We start from the raw sequence: 24,462 nt of genomic DNA on the forward strand, positions 1-24,462 counted from the left end.
TTGATGAGAAAGCAAAATGGTGCCACCACTTGGGAAGATACTTTGTTAGTTTTATACAGAACTTAAAAAATTTAGCAATCCCACTCCTTGGAATTTATTCAACGGAGTTAAAAACTTATGTCAACAAAAAACCCTGCACACACATGTTTAACAACATCTTCATTCACAATTGTCCATACAACTGGAAGCAGCCAAGACATCCTTCAGTAGCTGAGGATAGACAAACTGCAATATCAGACAGTGGAATATTATTCATTGCCAAGAGCAATGAGCTCCAGGCCATGAAAAGGTATTAAGACCCTTCCAATGTGTCCCCCATGGTACTTGGCATGCAGCTCTATCACATATATGAGACTCTTCTTATCTTCCCCATCTCTTTCTAGTTTCATGTTTTACTAACTAGACTTTTAGAAGCTTAGTGTCTAGCTTATAAACCGACACATAGAAGAAGCTCAATAATTAATTACTGAATGAATAGATGAGCCAATAGCTACAACATATTGAAATGATTGTGTTTTCTGCATACTATCTTTCACCCTTGGTCTTTGTTTATGCCACAAAGGGAATATTATCATCCTAACACATGCCTATTCACTCTCATGATTCCCCTTCCTCTTTTGTGCCCATTTTTGATGTTTTCATCTAAGAAATCTTCCTGACCCCCTGATCTTTGTTGTGTGTCCCTCAAACATGCTTTCATTGTCCCCCTGTGCTGTCACTACATTCCCATTTATAACATGGTCTTATCATATTCCATTCCCCTCTGGGTGTATCTCAGTGGATCTGAAGCTTTTGATGGCAAGACCTTTGTTCTGCTCTATTCACCACTGAAGGCCCAGCAACCATCAATGCATCTGATATATTTTTTGTGTCAGAAATGTCTATTGATTAATGAATGGGAAATATTATACACACACACAGATATATAAATGGAATATATTTATCCTAAAGTTGTTTTGTGTAAAGATGGAACCACTTATTTTTTAAAACTTTTCATAATGAAATGTTACCTAGAATATAGATATAGATAGATATTGACAAAGATATAGATATAGATACAGATTTTTATTTTTATTTATTTATATTTTTTTGCTGGTTGATTCACTGTAGTTTATCAAAACACACACACAAAGACAGTATCCCATAGTACAGATAATGTGCTCCTGGTATACTTATGTTGGCTAAAAACTCTTTGCTGTTCATGTATCTGGGGACCAGAGTTTATATTTGCTTAATCTCAGGCTTTATTACTTCTCTCCTTAATTCTGCCCATGGTTTAATGAAGGGCTAATGTGTTATATGTATGTAATTTCTTTAGTTCACTACTAAAAGTGAGCATTGGCCTTAACAGAAAAAAAAAATGTTACCTAGAAATAATCTAATTAACAGAGAAAAATGTCATGATCAGCTTATATTCATATGATGATGAAATCTTGCTGAAAGCAGGGAAAAGATCAATGTAAGATATTTGCTCTTTCATTGAGAATATCAGTTTCAATATTTGTAAATGCATAGTTTAATGAAGAGTTCAAAAAATTGTGGTTTCTCAGAGAGATCTCACTAGAAATCTCAGTCTGAATCAGATAAATGTAGGGAAAAAAGTCCCTTGTCTCCACAATTATTTCTTGGTCAAAGTTTTCTTGATGTTATTCAACTCCCTTCATGCCATTATTCATCATTCAATATTTATTGTGCCCCATCCATTGTGCTGACTTGTAGAAACTATTTTTAACAAATAGTTAAGTGCTCTATGGAGTGTGACTTTATTTAATAGAAATCCCTCTCAGATAATAAGATGTTCATTAATTTGAGTTATGATTCTTTGTAATGGGTTAGCAGCCTATTAAGGGTAACTTGAACAATACTACATGACTCAGAAGTCTACAAGGGAATTTGAAAACTTGGAGGGAACTTCATTACCTCTCAGAGATTAAAGGGCTCTTCACTTTTGCAGTGTTATAGACCTTTTAGACTCTAATTTTATAGGAAGCATGTTATCATCAATACTGGTATATAAAACTGAGCAGAATTCTTAATAAAATATGTTAGATTTTATGGAGAGTGAATATATAGATACTGAATATTCATAGTGAATATGAATATATATATATACTATGTGCTACACATATGTATGTGTATACATATGTATATATGTAAAAACTATGGTTAGTTTTTTCTTTCTTGCACACATTTCTGCTCCACTCAGTTCAGAAGGTAGCATTCATAGTAGTTTATTTACTCTTTATTTGGTAGGTATCCTTTCTGAGAACTTCCAAAATGTCCTTTTGACCTTTTTTTAAATTGAATCAGTGCTGAGCTCCAGGCATATTTATTTCTCACTTGAAATAACTTTTCTACTACACAATTTCCTAATGGCATTTTTCATCTGATCATTTCTTAAGGTATAGATTAAGGGGTTTAACATTGGTGTTATCATAGTATAGAACACTGAAACTGTTTTATCAATAGATAAGGTAATCGCTGGTCTCATGTACACAAAAATGCAAGGCACAAAGAATAGGATAACTACTGTGATGTGGGAGACACAGGTGGAGAGGGCTTTGCGCTTTGCCTCCAAGCTGTGGTTCCTTAGGGAGTACAGAATGACCACATAGGAGATGATCAAGAGAAGGAAGAGGAAGACACAGATGAAACCACTGTTGGCAGCAACAAAGAGCCCTAGAGTGTGGGTATCAGTGCAGGCAAGATTGAGCAAAGGGTTCAGATCACACATAAAGTGATCTATGACATTAGGGCCACAGAAGGGTAAAGGGATGATAAAGAATATCTGTATGGCTCCATGAAGAAAACCTCCCACCCACGCCACTCCCATTAACAGGCCACACACCCGCCGATTCATGATGGTCATGTAGTGCAATGGTTTGCAGATGGCCACATAGCGGTCATAGGCCATCACAGTAAGTAGGATGATATCAGCACCTGCAAAGAAATGTTCTCCAAAGATTTGGATTATACATGCATTGAATGTGGTGGTCTTCTTTTCACGGAGTGAATCTATGATCAGTTTAGGGGTATTAACAGAAGAATAGCAGGCATCAATGAAAGAGAGATAGGCCAGGAAATAGTACATGGGAGACCCCAATAATGGGCTGGCAATGATAGTGACCACGGTGAGTATATTTCCTACCTCAGAGATGATGTAAATCACCAAAAAGATGACAAATATGATTTTCTGCATCTTTGGATTCTCTGTGAGCCCCAGTAGAACAAACTCTGTCACATTGTTTCTATTCTCCATTATTTCATATTATGAATAATTGCATTACCTGAAAAAAATTCCTTTGGATTAATGGAACCTTGAATATATTAAGCTTTTTCATCTAATAAGCAATACATACCTAGATTCTATGGAATTATAGATTCTCATGTAGTTTTCTGAGATAGAAAATAAATTATGTGTGGTGAAAAAATAATGAATACTGTTTTTCTGAAAATAAATAAATAAATTTAATTTAAAAAAATCTTTAAGATTATGGAAACTATTTACTCATTGAAATTTCTGTTGAGTATGGCCATAGGGAACTTTGTAAACACACAGGCAGGAGATCATTTGTGCACTCTTTGTCATCTAAGGTGATTAATCATGTAACAGGAAATAGTCAATTGAATACACACTGGCAGTTAAGTAAAAAAAGGGAGGTAGTATATGATGTAAAAGCTATGAATGTAAGGTTAGGAATTTTACCTTTATACTTAGGAAATGGGAAACCATGAGAAGACAGTGAGAATATATATGGAAAATTGAAGAGGAATTAAAGGAAGACATAATAAGAGATAAAATTTTAATAAATGTCTTCATGTATCTTGGTGAAGTGGGGTGAGGTTCAGTAAGAGGTTGGAAGCTAGAGACAGAAACCCCAGTTAAGAGTTTATTTATTATAGTTGACATAGTACTAACAGGGTGTTGGTTGTGGGTATGTAAAGTATACAGAAGCTACTATAAAAATAATTAATAATGTTTATTTTTTATATAAAATATATATATATATAAAGACAGTGAGAGTTTAATAATTGATTAATATGTTCATGGTATAATAGCAAGTGTTGTATAGATAGGATTTCATTAAATACTGATAACATCCTATTTGTTTAATGTTATTCCATCCATTTTGAGATGAGGAATCAGTGTCAGAGAATTAGTTTGATGGTAATAATAACAATAACAATAACAAAATTTACTAAAATTGAGTATTCAGTGGGCTTTAGATTTTTTGCAGATTTTTGTTGATTTAATCCCCACCACAAACCTATAACATAATTCCAGCTCTTGTTTTGACAATTATTTTATATTTTAAGTAATAGAACATAGAGGAGGTAAAAATCCTGCCAAGATCAACATGCTAATTAAGAGCAAGAACTAAGATTAATTCAGATTATACTTCTTCATGGTTTTCCTCCAAAATATTACCCAAATACTATATTGTTAAAATTAACAACATTGAACTAGTAATCTTTTTATATGACCACAATAATTATAATTGCTTTTTTACTACTTTGAAGGCACGTGTCTATAGCACAATTTCATTAGGACACACACACACACACACACACACACACAGAAATGCTTGAACTCCCAATTATCAAATAAAAAGAAATCAAAAATTAAAAAAAATAAATAAAAGTTTAAAAATGTGGTACTGTGTTCATTGAAAGCTCTTTTTATCTTGACTTATCCTTCAGACTTAGTTCTCCCCACTATTATGCATCCCCAAAGCAAACCATTTGTTTTTGTTTTGGTTTGGTTTGGTTTGGTTTTGGTTTTTTGTTTTGTTTTGTTGGTTTTTGGTTGTTTTTTGTTTTGTTTTGTTTTGTTCTTTTAGTTTTCAATCAAGCTTTCAAACCATATCTTCAAAGTTGAAAAGGATTTCCATTTTAGTTAAGTACTTTGGTTTGAAAATCAAAAAGACAAGGTTAGAATTCCTATTTTTCTACTTATATCTTCTTTTATCTGGAATACCTTTCAAGCACATTACATCCTTGTTTCCTCATCTATTAAGCAAGATTAATCATATCCATATGAAAGATTTTCATGAGAATTGTTTAAGGAAACCTACTTGAACATATCACCACCATGTTGTATGCACGGAGGACTTTCATCTGTTTTGTAACTGTGTACTTACCTAGCATTTAGGAATTATTGACATTTTGAGAGGTAATTATCTAGTCATTTAACTGTGCAAGAAGTTCTGGAAGAATACTCTCCAATTTTACTTTTTTTAGAATTATTATTTAATATTTTAAAGATATATATATATATATATATATATATATATATATATATTTTAATTTGACAAACAGAGATCACAAGTAGGCAGAGAGGCAGGCAGAGAAGGAAAGAGAGGGGAAAAAAAGCTCCCCGATGAACAGAGAGACCAATGCTGGGCTGGATCCCAGGACCCTGAGGTCATGAACTGAATCAAAGGCAGAGGCTTTAACCCACTGAGCCAACCAGGTGCCCCTCCAATGTTATTTTTAAAGAAGGCACACAGACTCAATTATCCATAGCCTTTGTAGGAAGAAAGAATTCTCCATTCATGCTTGGATAGCATAACTGATGCTGTGTGTCATTTATTATTCAGACTTATGTCTCTTCTGTGTGAGAAGTGTATTTCCATTATGTTTTCATTCTCACGATTAGTCTAGATTATTAAACTAGCTGTCTCATGGCAAAAGCATGGTGTTTGGTGACAAAGAGCAGGGTCCTACAATCGGCTTCAATTCCTTGAGTTTCATTTTTTTTTTTTCCTGTCAGCTTAGGTGAATGATATTTACCAACTATCTTTTCAAGAAATGGGGTGAGGATGGAATACTTGAATATTATATTTGAAGGGACTGAAACAATTATTAATATATAAGGGAGGCAACAATATTTAAGATGCATCAACAATACTGAACACTTACCTTACAGGCTTAGAAGAATTAATGACGTTTGGAGGTGTTCAGAAATAATCCCATCTTCAAACTGACTTCCTCTCAGATAGGTAACTTTCAATATGAAAAATAAGACACACCCAGGAGGAGACTAGTCAAATAATTTAATACCAAATCAAGTTTTTAAGAACGCGTTTTTATCAATCAAAAGCTTCCCTTTTAGCCTAAAGCCTCGAGTAGTTTTTACAGAACAATTGAGATTTCAATTTAGAATGGATTATTTTGGAAAAAATATGGAGACGTCATCTACAGATGGCTCTGGCCCCATAGGGAAGAAGCAAGATGTATAGATAAACACGTTCAAATGGGTCATTCTGAGCGTATGAATCTTGCTCTGCAAATGGAATCAACAAAAATCACATTTACCTTATAGTGCATGCATATTTAAAGAGTTTTCCACAGGTTCAAGGACCTTGTCATGGTGTTGTTACTTTTTCTCCCAGGAATTAATTATCTCCTCTGATAGAAAGAATTTGTCTTGGAAACCATGTTGGCCGTGTCTCTCATGCTTGACAAACATCCAGTTGTGAATAGGGAATTGCATGCCTCGTACTTGGAATCCAAACACATAGGAATACCCTTTCTCTAAATGAACCTGAGCTTCTAAGAAAGCAGAACGTTAGGCAGGTAGAAAAATGGCATATTTCCAGTGTGGTGACCTGTGATGTAGCTAACCTATTGAATCACGTCAAAGAGAACTTTTGCCTCCTTAACAATTATATAACTTCTCTGGAACCTGCTTCAGATTGCTTAAGAGCTAGAGCAGTGAGGGCATGAAATCAATGGCTGGCATTTTAAGGTTCTTGACTCCAAAAGCTGTTTTTGTTTGTTTGTTTTCACAGTCACTCGGAGACAGGAAGCAAAAACTAACTCTAAGAAGCTCCCAGCTGGTTATCTTTGGGATTCATGGTTTGGTCAGCATAGAATACTAGGCACCATTAAAATTGTGGAGGCAGATCAAAACACAAGATGAGTCCCAATCGTTCTACAACTATGTCACTTAGTATTGTTGATTCCTTTGAGTAACTCTAGGAGACCTGTGGTGATGTATTGTTGTGGTTTTAATGTGTTTTCTCTGATGACTAATAATGTTGACATTTTTTTCTTCTTATGATTAGCCATTTGTATACCTCCTTTTATACATTTTTCTTCAAGTAGTTTGCATAATTATTTAAACCTAAGGGGTTCTGGTTTCCTTATTAATTATTACTTCCTTATTATTTAGAACATAAGTTCTAAATGTTCTTTACATATAATACAGGTGTTTGTCATATGTATGTTATGTATATCTTTAAAAATTTCACCTAACCCATTGATTGCCTTGTCATTTTTAAAAGTGGTGTTACCTGATTAGCACTGAGTTTTAAAACTTTGACTAATTCCAATTTTAATTTTTTTCTTATGGTTTATGATTATTTTGTATCTAATAAATATTGTTCTACTCCTGAGATCAAAAATATTTATTTAGCAGTTTCGATAGATTTAGCTTTAACATGTAGATCTCACACTCATTTTGAGTTCATTTTTGTGTAAGGTATGAGGTGAGGCTGTGGTTTAGATTCTTTTTTCTTCATATGGATATCCAACACATCTAGTATAATTTATCAAAAAGTCTGAATGAGCTGTTCATGTCATTTTTCTCTGTTAATTATTTACTTCTTGATAACATTTCATTATAAATTGTTGTTTTAAAAAAATATGTGCTGCTCTCTGCACACAAAACAACTTCAGGGTGAATATATGCCATTCATTTATATTTGATAATACATCTCTCATTCATTCATTCATCAATAGAAATTTATTGAGCCCAACAAATGTATCAGACATGTTCATGGTTGCTGGTCTTCACAGGTGAGTACAGAGGAACTAGGGTCTTGCCTTCAGAGAGTTTCAGATCTACTGAGACACCCAGAGGGGAACAGAAAATGACAAGACCATGTTATAAATGGGCAGGTGGTGGCAGCACAGGGGACAATGAAAGCATGTTTGAGGGACACACGACAAAGACCAGGGGGTCAGGGAAATTTCCTACATTAAAACATGTGAAAAAGGGACACAAAAACTGAGGGGGAAATCATCAGAGTGAATAAGCACGTGTTAGACTGAGAGGATTCCTAGGAGAGGAGGCATAACAAAAGCCAGGGTGTGAGAAAGAAAAACCTAATTGTTTCAATATGTTGTGGCTACTGGCTCATCTTTTCCTTCATTAATTATTATTGAGCTTCTACTGTGTGTCAGGTTATAAGGTGAACACTGAGCTCCTAAAAGTATAGTTAGTAAGACATGAAACTAGAAAGTTAGTGACAGGGAAGATCAAGAAGTCTCTCATATCTGTGATGGAGCTGAATGCCAAGTGCTATGGGGAACACATTGGAAGGGTCTTCATACCTTTTCATGGCCTGTAGCTCATTTCTCTTGGCAATGAATAATACTCCACTGTGTGATGTTGCAGGTTGTCTATCTTCACTTACTGAAGAATATCTTGGCTGCTTCCAGTTGTATGGACAATTGTGAATAAAGCTGCTGTTAAACTGCATGTGCAGGTTGTTTTGTGGACATAAATTTTCAACTCCTTTGTGTAAAAATGAAGGAGTGGGATTGCTAAATTGTTTTAGTTCTGTAAAAGCTGACAAATGGTCTTCCCAAATGACTGCACCATTTTGCTTTTCTATCAGCAATAAATGAGAATTCTTTTTATTCCACATCCTCACCAGCATCTGTTGGTGATAGGGTCCCATATTTTGGCCTTTCTACTGGGTGAATAGTAAAAAAACAAAACAAAACGAAACAAAACCTCCTTTGAGTCATTTTCTTATCCAAAATGTGCAGATTAATTAATTCAAAAAGGCCCATGGACTTGAAGCCAATTGGTCCAAACCTCACAATTAAAATATGACAGGTTCAGAATCTATGCCATGTTTGACCTGACATAAAGATATTGAGTACTATCCATCACTGTGAATTCTAAGATCATAAATGTGTGCTCTGGTCAACTTATGATGAATTCTACAGAGAAAAAAATTTCTTACATAAAGTTCCATTATTCCAAGGGCACTGGGACATTACACATAGTTTCTGAGGTGTGAGCAATGGAGACAGAGTTGTCTGTTGGGATATTGTTACCTTTGTTCTTTAGGCTTGAGGACTCAAATTTTACAAGTAGACTCTTTACAGTTCAGAGAAACATGTGAATGCCAGTTTTGAGGGTGGTAAGCAGTAACGTAACAGACTCATGTTCCCACATGATAACATGATAAGGTAGCAAAGATGGAAAAGAGAGAATCATCTCTGAAACGACTGGAAAGCTATTAAGGGAAGAAGATGTAGAAGGACTAAGTTTAAAAATGGGGTATAAACTCAGCTGAGGTGAGTGGTAACAGCTACATTTACTTTGAAAATTGTCACTCATGGGTACAGGATGGAACTGATGATCCATGTCTTATGAGCATTAACCACTACTGCTGGGATATAATGAATCCACAGAGTTTTGTTCACTGATTAAGGAATCGAAAGGACATCTCAGTTTATCCCTTGATTCATTTGTGAAGATACATACTTCACAACTTCCAGAAGAAAATATTATCTTTTTCTCTTACCATACTGTTTTAGAGGTTTATCACATTGTATTATTGGCAGTTTGTTTTTCTTTAGTAAGAATAATGTGCCACTGTATGGCTCTACCATATTTTGTATACTTATTCTAGCCAATGGGCATTGGAATTTTGTCCAGTTAATGGCCCTAGTGAATGATGAAATGTGAACACTCATGTACAAGCCTTCTTGTGGACACAGATTATCATTTTTATTCGATTGATACCTAAGAGTGGAATTGCTGACTTATACATTAAGTTTATTTTATTTTAATTTTTCCAAAAGATTTTATTGATTTATTTGACAGAGAGAGACAGAGAAAGACAGGAACATAATCATGAAGAGTGGTAGAGGGAGAAGCAGGCTTCCCACAGAGCAGGAGTCCGATGCAGGGCTTCATCCCAGGAGTCAAACCTGAGCCAAAGGCAGAAGCTTAACCAACAGAGCCACCCATGCACCCCATGTTATGTGTATTTTAACATATCAAGAAATTGGCAAGTGTTTTCAAAGTGATAGTGCTATATTTACACCAGCAATGTGTGAGAGTTTCTGTTTCCCTACAACATCACTAAAAACTGGCATTGTCAGTCTTTTTAAATTTAGCATAGAGTTGTTCAAAATATTCTCTTATGACTCATACTTTCTGTAGAGTCCATAAAAATAGTATTTAAATGCATATGACTATATATATGTATATATATTATGTATATGTTATATATATAATATATAATTATATATGCATGTGTGTGTGTGTGTGTGTGTACAATCCACTAACTGATTGCTATATTCACAGAATAGTAGCAAGTGCTCTTCATTTACCTGGGACTGTTTGAGGGCCAGGTGAGGAGAGGTGACAAGACGAAGGAGAAGTAGGAGGCGCTCTTTCAACCAGTCCCCTGAAGTGAGTTGATTATCTACCAAAGAACTCTGATCACCCATGAAATAAGCCTGAGATTACAATTATATACTTCTGGATCTCTACAGGGCCAGAAGATGGAAGTGGACAAACGCATTCATGATGCACCTTGCCTGCACCATGGTTGATACACTCAGCTACATATCCTGTCAGCTGTGTATCACAAAAATAATTAGGAGGAGGAATGCCCAAAAGAGGAAAAATAGACGGTGCCCTCTCCATCAAAGTTATTGGATATGGACATAAATAGTATGTTGAAAAGGGAATTCAGGATAACAATAATCCAGGCAATGGCTAGGTTGGAAAAAGCCTCTAATACAAAATGGAATTGGTTAGGGAAGAAGTAAAAGCCACCAGGGATGATATTACAATGCTCTCAATGAGTTCCAATCTAATCTAAATTTTCTAACAACTAGGATAACTGAGGCAGAAGATGGAATAAGTAATATAGAGGACAAACTGATAAGAAGAATCAGGAGGAAGCCTGGAACAAACAGTTTAGAAGCCATGAAAACAGAATTAGGGAAATAAGTGATGCCATGAAATGTTCTAATGTCAGAATTATTGGGATCCCTGATGGCAAGGAGACAGAAATAAGACTAGAGGATATAGTTGAACAAATTCTCCATGAAAATTTTCCCAATCTGGCAAATGGAACTGGTGTTCATGTCCTAGAGGTAAAAGATTTACCCCCAAGATCACAAAATCTAGAAAGACCTCGAGACACCTGATTGTGAAAATGATGAATCATAATTTTAGACAGGAGCTCTTAAAAGCAGCCAGAAGGAAGAGATTCCTTACATACAGGGGAAAGCCCATTAGAATAACATCAGACCTGTCCACAGAAACATGGTAAGCCAGAAAGGGCTGGCAAGATGTATTCAGGGCACTAAATGAGAAGAACATGCATCCAAGAATACTTTACCCAGCAAGATTGACATTCAAAATGCATGGAGAGATAAAGAGCTCCAAGATTGGATAGGTTAAAAAGAGTATGTGACCAACAAGCCTGCACTACAAGAAATATTAAGTGAGGGTTCTATAAAAGAGGAAAAAAAACCTAGAATATTATTGAACAGAAATTTATGGAGACAATCTATAGAAACAAAGGCTTCACAGGTAACACAATGTCAATAACAATGTATCCCTCAATAATCACTCAACATGAATGGACTTAATGAGCCCAAGAAATAGGACAGGGCTGCAGATTGAATAAAATGACAGGACCTGTCCATATGTTGTCGAAAAGAGACCTATTTTGAACCTACCTTAGGTAGGTTCATGCAGACTGAAGGTGAAGGGATGGAGAAACATCTTTCATACCAATGGGCCTCTAAATAAGGCTGGGGTAGTGATTCTCATATCAGGTAAATTAGATTTTAAACTAAAGACTGTAATCAGAGATACAGAAGGACACTACATAATTCTTAAAGGGTCTATCAACCAGGAAGATCTAACAATTGTAAATATTTATGCCCCAATATGGGAGCAGCCAATTACATAAGAAAACTGTTAATCAAGATAAAGAGTCATATTGATATGAATACATTATTGGTAGGAGATCTTAACACACCACTCTCAGTAATAGATCATCCAAGCAGAAAATCAATAAAGAAACAAGAGCATTGAATGACACATTGGACCAGATGGATCTCATAGATATGTACAGAACATTTCACCCTAAAACAACAGAATACTAATTTTTCTTGACTGCACATAGGATCTTCTCGAGAATAGACTACCTACTGGGTAGTAAATCAGGGCTCAATTGATACCAAAAATATTGAGATTATTCTCTGTGTATTCTCAGATCACAATGCTTTGAAACTGGAGCTCAACCACAAGAAAAAGTTTGGAAGGAATTCAAACACCTGGAAGCTAAAGGCTACCTTGCTTAAGAATGCTTGGATCAACCAGGAAATCAAAGAAAAACTTAATTCATGTAAACCAATAAGAATGAAGACAGTTTGGTCCAAAACCTATGGGATACAGCAAAAGTGGTCCTAGGGGGAAATACATGGCCTTCTAAGCCTCCCTCAAAAAGAAAAAAAATTCAGAATACACCAGCTGTCTTTATACCTTAAAGACTGGAGAATCAATGACAAATTAAGACAACTCCCCACATAGGAAGGGAAATAATAAAGATCAGAGAAGAGATCAATGAGATAGAAACAAGAGATACAGTAGAATGCATCAGTGAAACTAGAAGCTGGTTTTTGAAAGAATCAATAAGATCAATAAAGCATTGGCCAAGTAATCCAAAAGAAAAGTGAGAAGGCCAAAATTAATAAAATCCTGGATGAAAAGGGAGAGATCACAACTAACACCAAAAAATAGAAAAAATCATTAGAAATTATTATCAACAGTTATATGCCAATAAGTTAAGCAACCTAGATGTAATCGATGCATTCCTGGAATAGTATAAACTTCAGAAACTGAACCATGAAGAAAGTGACAACCTGAATAGATAGATATCTAGTAACGAGATTGAAGCAGTGATCAAAAACCGCCCTAAAAACAAGAGCCCAGGACCTAACGGATTCCCTGTGGAATTCTACCAAACTTTCAAAGAAGAAATAACAACTATTCTTCTGAACCTGTTTCAAAAAATTGAAGCATAAGGAAAACTTCCAGACTCTTTTCATGAAGCCAGCATTACAATGATCCCCAAACCAGGCAAAGACCCCACCAAAAAGGAGAATTTCAGACCAATATCCCTGATGAGTATGGATGCTAAGATTCTCAACCAGATCCTAGCTAATAGAATGGAACATTACATTAAAAAGATTATCCTCTCAATTGATGCAGAAAAAGCATTTGACAAAATCCAGCATCTGTTACTGATTTTAATACTTCAAAGTATAGGGATAGAGGAAATATTCCTCAACTTCATAAAATCTATCTATGAAAAACCTACAGTGAATATCATTCTCAATGGGAAAAAGCTGAAAGACTTCCCTTTGAGATCAAGAATACAACAAGGATGCCCACTCTCACCACTCTTGTTCAACATAGTATTAGAATTCCTACCAACAGCAATCAGACAACAAAGAGAAATAAATTGTATTCAAATTGACAGTGAAGAAGTCAAACTCTATCTCTTCTCAGATAACATGATACTTTATACGGAAAACACAAAAGACTTCACCCCCAAACTACTAGAACTCATTCAGCAATTCAGTAATGCAGTAGAATACAAATCATTGTACACAAATCAGTTGCTTTCATATACAATGAAAATACAGAAAGGGAAATTAGGGAATCAATTCCATTGACTATAGCACCAAGAACCATAAGATAACTGGGAATAAACCTAACCAAAGAAGTAAACGATCTGTACTCGAAAAAATACTGAACACCCCTGAAAGAAATCACAGAAGACAGAAAAATATGGAAGATCATTCCATGCTTTTGGATTGGAAGAATAAACATTGTTAAAATATCTATACTGCCTAGAGCAATCTATACTTTCAATGCCATTCTGATCAAAATTCCACCAGCATTTTTCAAAGAGCTGGAGCAAACAGTTCTAAAATTTGTATGGAATCAGAAGAGATCCCAAATTGCTAAGGAAATGTTGAAAAAGAAAAACAAAACTGGCGGAATCACGTTGCCTGATTTCAAACTTTATTACAAAGCTGTGATCACCAAGACAGCATGGTACCGGCATAAAAACAGATACATAGACCAGTGGAACAGAGTAGAGAGCCCAGATATGGACCCTCAGCTCTGTGGTAAAAATCTTAAACAAAGAACTTAAAAATATCCAGTAGATAAAAGACAGTCTCTTTAACAAATGGTGCTGGGAATATTGGACAGCTATGTGTGGAAGAATGAAACTCAACCATTCCCTTCCACCATCTACAAAGATAAACTGGAATTGGATAAAAGACCTCAACATGAGGCAGGAATCCATCAGAATCCTGGAGGAGAACTTAAGCAGTAACTTCTTCAACATCAGCCACAGCAACTTCTTTCAAGATATGTCTCCAAAGGCAAAGGAAACAAAAATGAAAATGAATTTCGGGGACTTCTTCAAGATCAGAAGATTCTGCACAGCAAAGGAAACAGTCAACAAAACAAAGAGGCAACCTACAGAATGGGAGTATATATTCGCAAATGACAATACAGACAAAGGGCTGATATTCAGGATCTATAATAACTCCACAACTCAACGCACACAAAATAGATAATAATGTCAAAAAATGGGCAGAAGACATGAACAGACACTTCTCCAATGAACACATACAAATGGCTATCAGACACATGAAAAAAATGTTCATCATCACTAGCCATCAGGGAGATTAAAATCAAAACCACATTGAGATACCACCTTACACCAGTTAAAATGGACAAAATTAACAAGTCAATAAACAATGTGTGTTAGAGAGGATGTGGAGAAAGGGGAAAACTCTTACACTGTTGTTAGGAATGCAAATTGGTACAACCACTTTCAAAACAGTGTGGAGATTTCTTAAGAAATTAAAAATAGAGCTTCCGTATGACTCTGCAATTGTACTACTGGGTATTTACCCCAAAGATACAGATGTAGTGAAAAGAAGGGCTACCTGTACCCCAATGATCATAGCACCAATGGCGACAGTCGCCAAACTGTGAAAAGAACCTAAAAGCCCTTCAACATATGAAAGGATAAGGAAGATGTGGTCCATGTATACTATCGAGTATTATGGCTCCATCAGAAAAGAAGGACACCCAACATTTTATCAACATGGACAGGATCGGAAGAGATGATGCTGAGTGAAAAAAGTCAAGCAGGGAGTCACTTATCGTATGACTTTGCTTATTTCTGGAGCATAAGACATAACATGCAAGACATGGGGAGATGGAGAGAATGAAGTTGGGGCAAATTTTAGGAGGAGATGAACTATGAGAGACTGTGGACTCTGAAAAACAATCTGAGGGTTTTGAATGGGCAAGGGGTAGGACGTGGGGTGAGCCTGTGGTGGATAAGGGCACGTATTATATTGAGTACTGAGTGTGGTGCATAAACAATTAACACTGGAACACGGGGAAGAAATTAAAATATATATATATGTATATATACATATATACATATATATATATGTATATATACATATATACATATATACATATATATATATACATATATATATATTTTTTAGATTGGAATTTGACAAAGTTTTAAAACTCAGTGCTAATCAGGTAACACCACTTTTAAAAATGACAAGGCAATCAATGGGTTAGGTGAAATTTTCAAAGATATACATAACATACATATGACAAACACCTGTATTATATGTAAAAAACATTTAGAACCTATGTTCTAAATAATAAGGAAGTAATAATTAATAAGGAAACCAGAACCCCTTAGGTTTAAATAATTATGCAAACTACTTGAAGAAAAATGTATAAAAGGAGGTATACAAATGGCTAATCATAAGAAGAAAAAAATGTCAACATTATTAGTCATCAGAGAAAACACATTAAAACCACAACAATACATCACCACAGGTCTCCTAGAGTTACTCAAAGGAATCAACAATACTAAGTGACATAGTTGTAGAACGATTGGGACTCATCTTGTGTTTTGATCTGCCTCCACAATTTTAATGGTGCCTAGTATTCTATGCTGACCAAACCATGAATCCCAAAGATAACCAGCTGGGAGCTTCTTAGAGTTAGTTTTTGCTTCCTGTCTCCTAGTGACTGTGAAAACAAACAAACAAAAACAGCTTTTGGAGTCAAGAACCTTAAAATGCCAGCCATTGATTTCATGCCCTCACTGCTCTAGCTCTTAAGCAATCTGAAGCAGGTTCCAGAGAAGTTATATAATTGTTAAGGAGGCAAAAGTTCTCTTTGACGTGATTCAATAGGTTAGCTACATCACAGGTCACCACACTGGAAATATGCCATTTTTCTACCTGCCTAACGTTCTGCTTTCTTAGAAGCTCAGGTTCATTTAGAGAAAGGGTATTCCTATGTGTTTGGATTCCAAGTACGAGGCATGCAATTCCCTATTCACAACTGGATGTTTGTCAAACATGAGAGACACGGTCAACATGGTTTCCAAGACAAATTCTTTCTATCAGAGGAGATAATTAATTCCTGGGAGAAAAAGTAACAACACCATGACAAGGTCCTTGAACCTGTGGAAAACTCTTTAAATATGCATGCACTATAAGGTAAATGTGATTTTTGTTGATTCCATTTGCAGAGCAAGATTCATATGCTCAGAATGACCCATTTGAACGTGTTTATCTATATATCTTGCTTCTTCCCTATGGGGCCAGAGCCATCTGTAGATGACGTCTCCATATTTTTTCCAAAATAATCCATTCTAAATTGAAATCTCAATTGTTCTGTAAAAACTACTCGAGGCTTTAGGCTAAAAGGGAAGCTTTTGATTGATAAAAACGCATTCTTAAAAACTTGATTTGGTATTAAATTATTTGACTAGTCTCCTACTGGGTGTGTCTTATCTTTCATATTGAAAGTTAGCTATCTGAGAGGAGGTCAGTTTGAAATTGGGATTATTTCTGAACACCTCCAAACATCATTAAGATCTTCTAAGCCTGTAAGGTAAGTGTTCAGTATTGTTGATGCATTTTAAATATTGTTGCCTCCCTTATATATTAATAATTGTTTCAGTCCCTTCAAATATAATATTCAAGTATTCCATTCTCACCCCATTTCTTGAAAAGATAGTTGGTAAATATCATTCATCTAAGCTGACAGAAAAAAAAAATGAAACTCAAGGAATTGAAGCCAATTGTAGGACCCTGCTCTTTGTCAGCAATCACCATGCTTTTGTAATGAGACAGCTAGTTTAATAATCTAGAATAATCATGAGAGTGAAAACACAATGGAAATACACTTCTCACATAGAAGATATATAAGTACAAATAACAAATGATACATAGCATCAGCTGTGTTATCTGATCATGAATGGAAAATTATTTCTGGTCACAAAGGCTACAGATAATTGAGTCTGTGTGCCTTCTTTAAAAGTAGAATTGGAGAGGAATCTTCCTGAACTTCTTGCACAACTAAATGATTTGCTTAATTATCACTCAAAATATCGATAATTCCTATATCCTAGGTGCCTACACAGTTACAAAATAGATGAAAGTCCTCGGTGCATATGACATGGTGGTGATGTGTTTAAATAGTTTTCCTTAAACAATTCTCATAAAAACTTTGGGATGGAAATGGTTAATCTTGCTTTATAGATGAGAAAAGAAGGATGTAAAGTGTTGGAAAGGTACTGCAGATTAAAGCAGATGCTAGTGGAAAACCAGAATCCTAACCTTGTCTTTTTGATTTTCAGATGAAAGCACTTAGCCACAGTGGAAATCCTTTTCAACATTTAACACGTGGCTTGAAAACTTGACTGAAAACTAAAAAAATAAACAAACAAAAAACACAAAAGAAAACAAAACAAAAAACAGATGGTTAGCTTTGGAGGCAGATTATAGTAGGAAGAAATTAGTCTGTGAAAGAAGTCAAGATTAAAAGAGCTTTCAATAAACATAGTACCACATTTTTTTATTTTTATTTGACTTTTTTTTAATTTTTTTACTTGATAATTGGGAGTTCAGGCATGTCTTTGTGTGTTTGTGTGTGTGTGTGTTTGTGTGTGTGTGTGTGTCTTAATGAAATCATGTTATAGACACTTGCCTCCAAATTAGTAATAAAGCAATTATTATTGTGGTCATATAAAAAAGATAATTAGTTCCATATTGTTAATTATAACAATTTAGGGCATGGGTAATAATCTGGAGGAAAACCATGAAGAAGTATAATCTGAACTAACCTTAGTTCTTGATCTTGGCAGGATCATTACCTCCTCTATATTTCTATTACTTAAGATATAAAATAATTGTCAAAACAAGAGCTGGAGTTATCTTACAATTCGTGGTGGGAATTAAATCAGCAAATATCTACAAAAACACTGAAGGCCACTAAATACTCAATTTTCGTAAATATTGTTATTGTTATTATTACCATCAAACTAATAGTCTGAAACTGATTCCTCATCCTAAAATGGATGGAATAATACCAAACAAATGGGATGTTATCAGTATTTAATGAGATCCCATATATACAACACTTGTTATTATACCATGAACATATCAATTATTAAGCTCTCTCTCTCTTTCTCTCTCTCTCTCTCTCTGTATATATCATTAGCAAATATAATACTATTGTATATAAAAAATAAACACTATTATTTTTATAGTAGCTTTTGTATACTTTATTTACCCACAAACAGCATTCTGTTAATACTATGCCAACTATAATAAATAATCTCTTAACTGGGGTTTCTGTCTCTGGCTTCCAATCCCTTACTGAACTTCACCCCACTTCATCCAAGACACATGAAGACATTTATTAAAATTTTATCCCTTATTATCTCTTCCTCTAATTTCTCTTCACTTTCCCATGTATATTCTCACTGTCTTCTCATGGTTTCCCATTTCCTTAGGATAAAGGGAAAATTCCTAACCTTGCATTCATAGCTTTTACATCATAAACTACCTCGCTTTTCTTACTTAACAGCCAGTATGTATTCATTTGATGACTTCCTGTTACATGACTAATCAACTCAGATGATGAAGTAAGTGCAAATGATCTCCTCCTACCTGTGTGTTTACAAAGTTCCCCACGGGCATACTGAACAGAAACTTCAACTAGAAAATAATTTATGTAATCTTAAAGAACTCATAATTTATTTTCTATCTCAGAAAACCACATGAGAGTCCACAATTCCATAGAATCTAAGTATGTATTGCTTACTAGATGAAAAAGCTTAATATATTCAAGGTAACATTAATCCAAAGGAACTTTTTTCAGGTAATGCAATTATTCATGATATGAAATAATGGAGAATAGAAACAATGTGACAGAGTTTGTTCTACTGGGGCTCACAGAGAATCCAAAGATGCAGAAAATCATATTTGTCATCTTTTTGGTGATTTACATCATCTCTGAGGTAGGAAATACGCTCACCATGGTAACTATCTCTGCCAGCCCATTATTGGGGTCTCCCATGTACTATTTCCTGGCCTATCTCTCTTTCATTGATGCCTGCTATTCTTCTGTTAATACCCCTAAACTGATCATAGATTCACTCCGTGAAAAGAAGACCACCACATTCAATGCATGTATAATCCAAATCTTTGGGGAACATTTCTTTGGAGGTGCTGATATCATCCTACTTACTGTGATGGCCTATGACCGCTATGTGGCCATCTGCAAGCCATTGCACTACACAACCATCATGAATCGGCGGGTGTGTGGCCTGTTAATGGGAGTGGTGTGGGTGGGAGGTTTTCTTCATGGAGCCATACAGATCCTCTTTATCATCCCTTTACCCTTCTGTGGCCCTAATGTCATAGATCACTTTATGTGTGATCTAAACCCTTTGCTCAATCTTGCCTGCACTGATACCCATACTCTAGGCCTTTTCGTTGCTGCCAACAGTGGTTTTCTCTGTGTCTTCCTCTTCCTTCTCTTGATCATCTCCTATGTGGTCATTCTGCGTTCCCTAAGGAACCACAGTTTGGAGGCAAGGCGCAAAGCCCTCTCCACCTGCGTCTCCCACATCACAGTAGTTATCCTATTCTTTGTGCCTTGCATTTTTGTGTACATGAGACCTGTGACTACTTTATCTATTGATAAAGCAGTCTCAGTGTTCTACACTATGATAACACCGATGTTAAACCCGTTAATCTATACCTTAAGAAATGATCAGATGAAAAATGCCATTAGAAAATTGTGCAGTAGAAAAGTTATTTCACGTGAGAAATAAATATGCCTGGAGCTCAGCACTGATTCAATGAAAACAAAGGTCAAAAGGACATTTTGGAAGTTCTCAGAAAGGAATACCTACCAAAAAAAGAGTAAATAAACTACTGTGAATGCTAACTACTGAACTGAGTGGAGCAGAAATTTGTGCAAGAAAAAAAAAAACTAACCACAGTTTTTCCTATATATACACACACACACATATATGTGTATATATATAGATACAGCATGTACTATAGGCATATATATATATTCATAGTCACTATGAATATTTACTATCTATAAAATATAACATATTTTATTAAGAATTTGACTCATTATTATATACCAGAATTGATGATAACATGCTTTCTATAAAATTAGAGTCTAAAATGTCTCTAGCATTGTAAAAGTGAGCCCTTTAACCTCTAAGGGTAACTAAGATTATCCCAAGTTTCCAAGTTCACTTGTAGACTTCAGAGTCATATTGTATTGTTCATATTACCTGTCTTAGGCTGCTAACCAATTAGGAAGAATCATGACCCAAATTAATGAACATCTTATCATCTGAGAGGAATTCTTATTAAAGTCACACTCCATAGAGTACTTGACTGTTTGTTAAAAATAGTTTCTACAAGTCAGCACAATGTCTCAGGCACAATAAATATTGAATGAGTGAATAATGGCATTAAGGAAGTTAAATAACATCAAGAAAATTTAGATCAAAGAAATAAGAGTGGGGACAAGGGACTTTCCTACTTTTATCTGATTCAGACTGAGATTTCTAGCAAGATCTCTTTGAGAAATGACAATTTTTTGAACTCCTGATTAAACTATGTATTTACAAAGATTGAAACTGAGATTCTCAATGAAAAAAACAAATATCTTACATTGATATTTTCTCTGCTTTCAGCAAGATTTCATCATCATATGAATGCGAGCTGTTCATGACATTTTTATGCTAATTAGATTATTTCTAGGTAACATTTCATTATGAAAAGTTTTTAAAAATATGTAGTTCCATCTATACACAAAACAACTTCAGGAAAAATATATTCCATTTATATCTGTGTGTGTGTGTGTATGTGAATTATTCCCTATTCATTAATCAATAGATATTTCTAGACAGAAAACATATTACACACATTGATGATTGCTGGGCCTTCAGTGGTGAATAGAGCAGAATAAAGTTCTTGCCATCAAAGCTTCAGATCTACTGAGAGATACACAGAGGTGAGCAGAATATGAGAGAATTTATGTTATAAATGGGAAGGTAGTGGCAGCACAGGGGAGCAAGGAAAGCATGTTTGAGGGACACACAACAAAGACCAAGGGGTCAGGAAGATTTTCTAGATTAAAACATCAAAAATGGGCACAAAGGAGGAAAGGGAATCATGAGATAGGCTTGTGTTAGGTTGAGAATATTCCCTTTGTTGCATAACAAAGACCAAGGGTGAAAAAGAGTATGCAGAAAACTCAATCATTTCAATATGCTTGTGGCTATTGGCTCATCTATTCATTCAATAATTAATTATTTAGCTTCTTCTGTGTGTCAGGTTATAAGCTGGACACTGAGCTCCTAAAAGTCTAATTAGTAAGACATGAAACTAGGAAATTAGTGATAGGGAAGATCAAGAAGAGTCTCATATTTGTGATTGAGCTGAGTGCCAGGTACCATGGGGAATACATTGGAAGGATCTTCATAACTTTTCATGGCCTGGAGCTCATTTCTCTTGGCAATAAGTAATACTCCACTGTCTGATGTTGCAATTTACCTATTCTCACCTATTGAAGGACATCTTGGCTGCTTCCAGTTGTATGGACAATTGTGAATAAAGATGCTGTTAAACATGTGTGGGCAGGTTTTTTTGTAGGCATAAGTTTTTAATTCCTTTGGGTAAATGCCAAGGAGTGGGATTGCTAAACTGTTTAAGTTCTGTAACAAAATGACAAAGTGTCTTTCCAACTGGCGGCACCATTTTGTTTTCCCATCAGCAATGAGAGTTCTTGTTCCACATCCTCACCAGCATGTGTTGGTGATGATGTCCCATATTTTGGCCATCCTAATAGATGTATTATTAAAACCTCCTTTGAGTCATTTGCTTATCCAAAATGTGCAGATTAAGTAATGCAAGAAGGCCCATGGACTTGAAGCCAATTGATGTAAACCTCCCAATTAAAATATCACAGGTTCAGAATCGTTGGCATGCATGTTTGACCTGACCTGAAGCCCCATCTATCACTGAGAATTCTAAGATGGAAAGAGTGTGCTCTGAATTCTACATATAACAAATGCTTACATAATGTTAGATGATTCTGAGGACACTGGGTCATTACACACAGTTATTGAGGTGTGAGCAACGGAATCAGAATTATCTTTTAGAGTACTGTTTCCTTTGTTCTTCAAGTCTAAGGACTCACATGTCACAGTAAACCCTTTACCATTCAGAGAAAAATGTGAATGCGTTTTCTGGGTGGGAAGGAGTAACATAACAAACAGGTGCTCCCACATGATAAGTAGCAAAGATGGAAAAGAGAGAATCATCTCTGAAGAGACTGGGCAGCTACTATGGGAAGAAGAAGTAGAGGGGATGGGATTAAGAATGTTGGGTAAGGGGACCTAGTTGACTCAGTCATTAAGGGTTTGCCTTTGGCTCAAGTCATGATCCCAGAGACCTGGGATCAAGCCCTGCACTGGGCTCTCTGCTTGGCCTGAAGCCTGCTTCTTCCTCTCCCACTCCCCCTGCTTGTGTTCTCTCACTTGCAGTTTCTCTCTCTGACAAATAAATACATAAAATCTTCTAAAAAATAAATAAAATAAAAATGGGGGGTAAACAGCTGAGGTGAGCAGAAATCTATACATTTACCATCAAAACTTTCATTTCTGGGTACATAAAGGAACTAAGGATCCAAGTTTTATGCACATTGATAGCTACTGTTGGGACATAATGAATTTGCAGAGCTTTGGTCAGAGATCTAGGGAATCTCAAGGACACCTCAATTTTTCCTTGATCCAATTATGATACCACATGACATAACCAGGAGAGAAATAGACTTTTTAAAGACAATACTTTTAAAAGATGATACTATCTTCTTCCTTTACCCTACTGTTTTAGAGTTTTATCATATTGTATTATTAGCAGTTTGTTCCCCCTTAGAAAGAATAATATCCCACTGTATGGTTCTACCATATTCACTAGCTGATGGACATTTGAATTGTGTCCATGTAAGAACCATAGTGAATTATCCTACTGTGAACACTCATGTAGAAGACTTAGGGTGGACATAAATTATCATTTCTCTTGGGTTGATGCCTAAGAGTGGAATTTCTGAGTTATAAGTGTATGCTAGAATTTTCAGAAACTGACAAAGTTTTTTCAAAAATGGTAGTGCTATGTTACATTTCCATAAGCAGTGTATGAGCATTCTCATTTCTCCACAACCTCAACAACACCAGGCATTTCAGTCATTTTTTAAAATATATTTAGCATTTATTTAGTACTTATTTATTTATAGGAAGTATTGCTAGCATTGTTACAGTTAGGTTTTTTTTAAGTTTTTATTTAAACTCCAATTACTTAACATAGAGTGTAATATTAGTTTCAAGTGTAGAATTTAATAATCCAACACTGACATTCAAACCTCTTGTTGTGGCTAATCTCAAGTGTAGTAAGAATTAGATGGTAACAAATGTTCTATTGATGTAATAAAGTATTTTGTGTTTGAACACAAGCTAGGGATTTACCTCTAAGCATTGGCATACTTTGTTGATAAATAGTGTTTGTATTAACTTTATTTATAATTATTCTCTAATTTCAATTATGATTTCTTTTCACTTTTTATTTAAAATGTTTCTAAATTAGAATTCATTTGCAACTGAAAGTTATCCTTTTACTGTTGTTTCATACCTTATCTGCATTGTCATTAAATATGTTGTTCTAAGTGACTCAGATATTTTGATACTTGTTGAGAATATACTTGTGGCATTAAATAGGATGAATTATTTTAAATAACTCATACTAACTCAAGAGCTGATGAGTGTAGTGTTTTTATATATCTGTTTATACATATGATATATATTATATCAATATATGCCACTTCCTGGCGGCCCACGAAAGAAGAATGAGTCACAAACAAGTCAGCAGCAAGAGAAAGGGAGCAGGGGACAATAGAATAGACTGTTGCCCAGAACAACTCCTCAGTCCCTTTTTTGTTGGATATAGAAAGTAATCAAC

General features: G+C 35.2%; 2 protein-coding genes and 1 long non-coding RNA gene across 3 annotated transcripts in view; 2 read left to right on the forward strand and 1 right to left on the reverse strand.

The window, feature by feature from the left end:
• The window catches only part of LOC309873033, a 697,683-nt gene that overhangs the window by 639,685 nt on the left and 33,536 nt on the right, over positions 1–24,462 (forward strand). The gene's annotated exons all lie outside the window — the stretch shown is intronic.
• LOC309872929 (olfactory receptor 4C46-like) lies at positions 2,330–3,259 on the reverse strand (the record flags this gene model as incomplete). Its single annotated transcript, XM_082747897.1, has 1 exon — positions 2,330–3,259. One exon carries the CDS (start codon positions 3,257–3,259, stop codon positions 2,330–2,332), a length of 930 nt encoding a protein of 309 aa, XP_082604023.1.
• On the forward strand, positions 19,323–20,252 carry LOC309872937 (olfactory receptor 4C46-like; the record flags this gene model as incomplete). Its single annotated transcript, XM_082747904.1, has 1 exon — positions 19,323–20,252. The coding sequence occupies one exon, from the start codon at positions 19,323–19,325 to the stop codon at positions 20,250–20,252; it is 930 nt and encodes a 309-aa protein (XP_082604030.1).

Source organism: Mustela nivalis, assembly GCF_964662115.1.
Source record: "Mustela nivalis genome assembly, chromosome: 9".
Lineage (NCBI taxonomy): Eukaryota > Metazoa > Chordata > Mammalia > Carnivora > Mustelidae > Mustela > Mustela nivalis.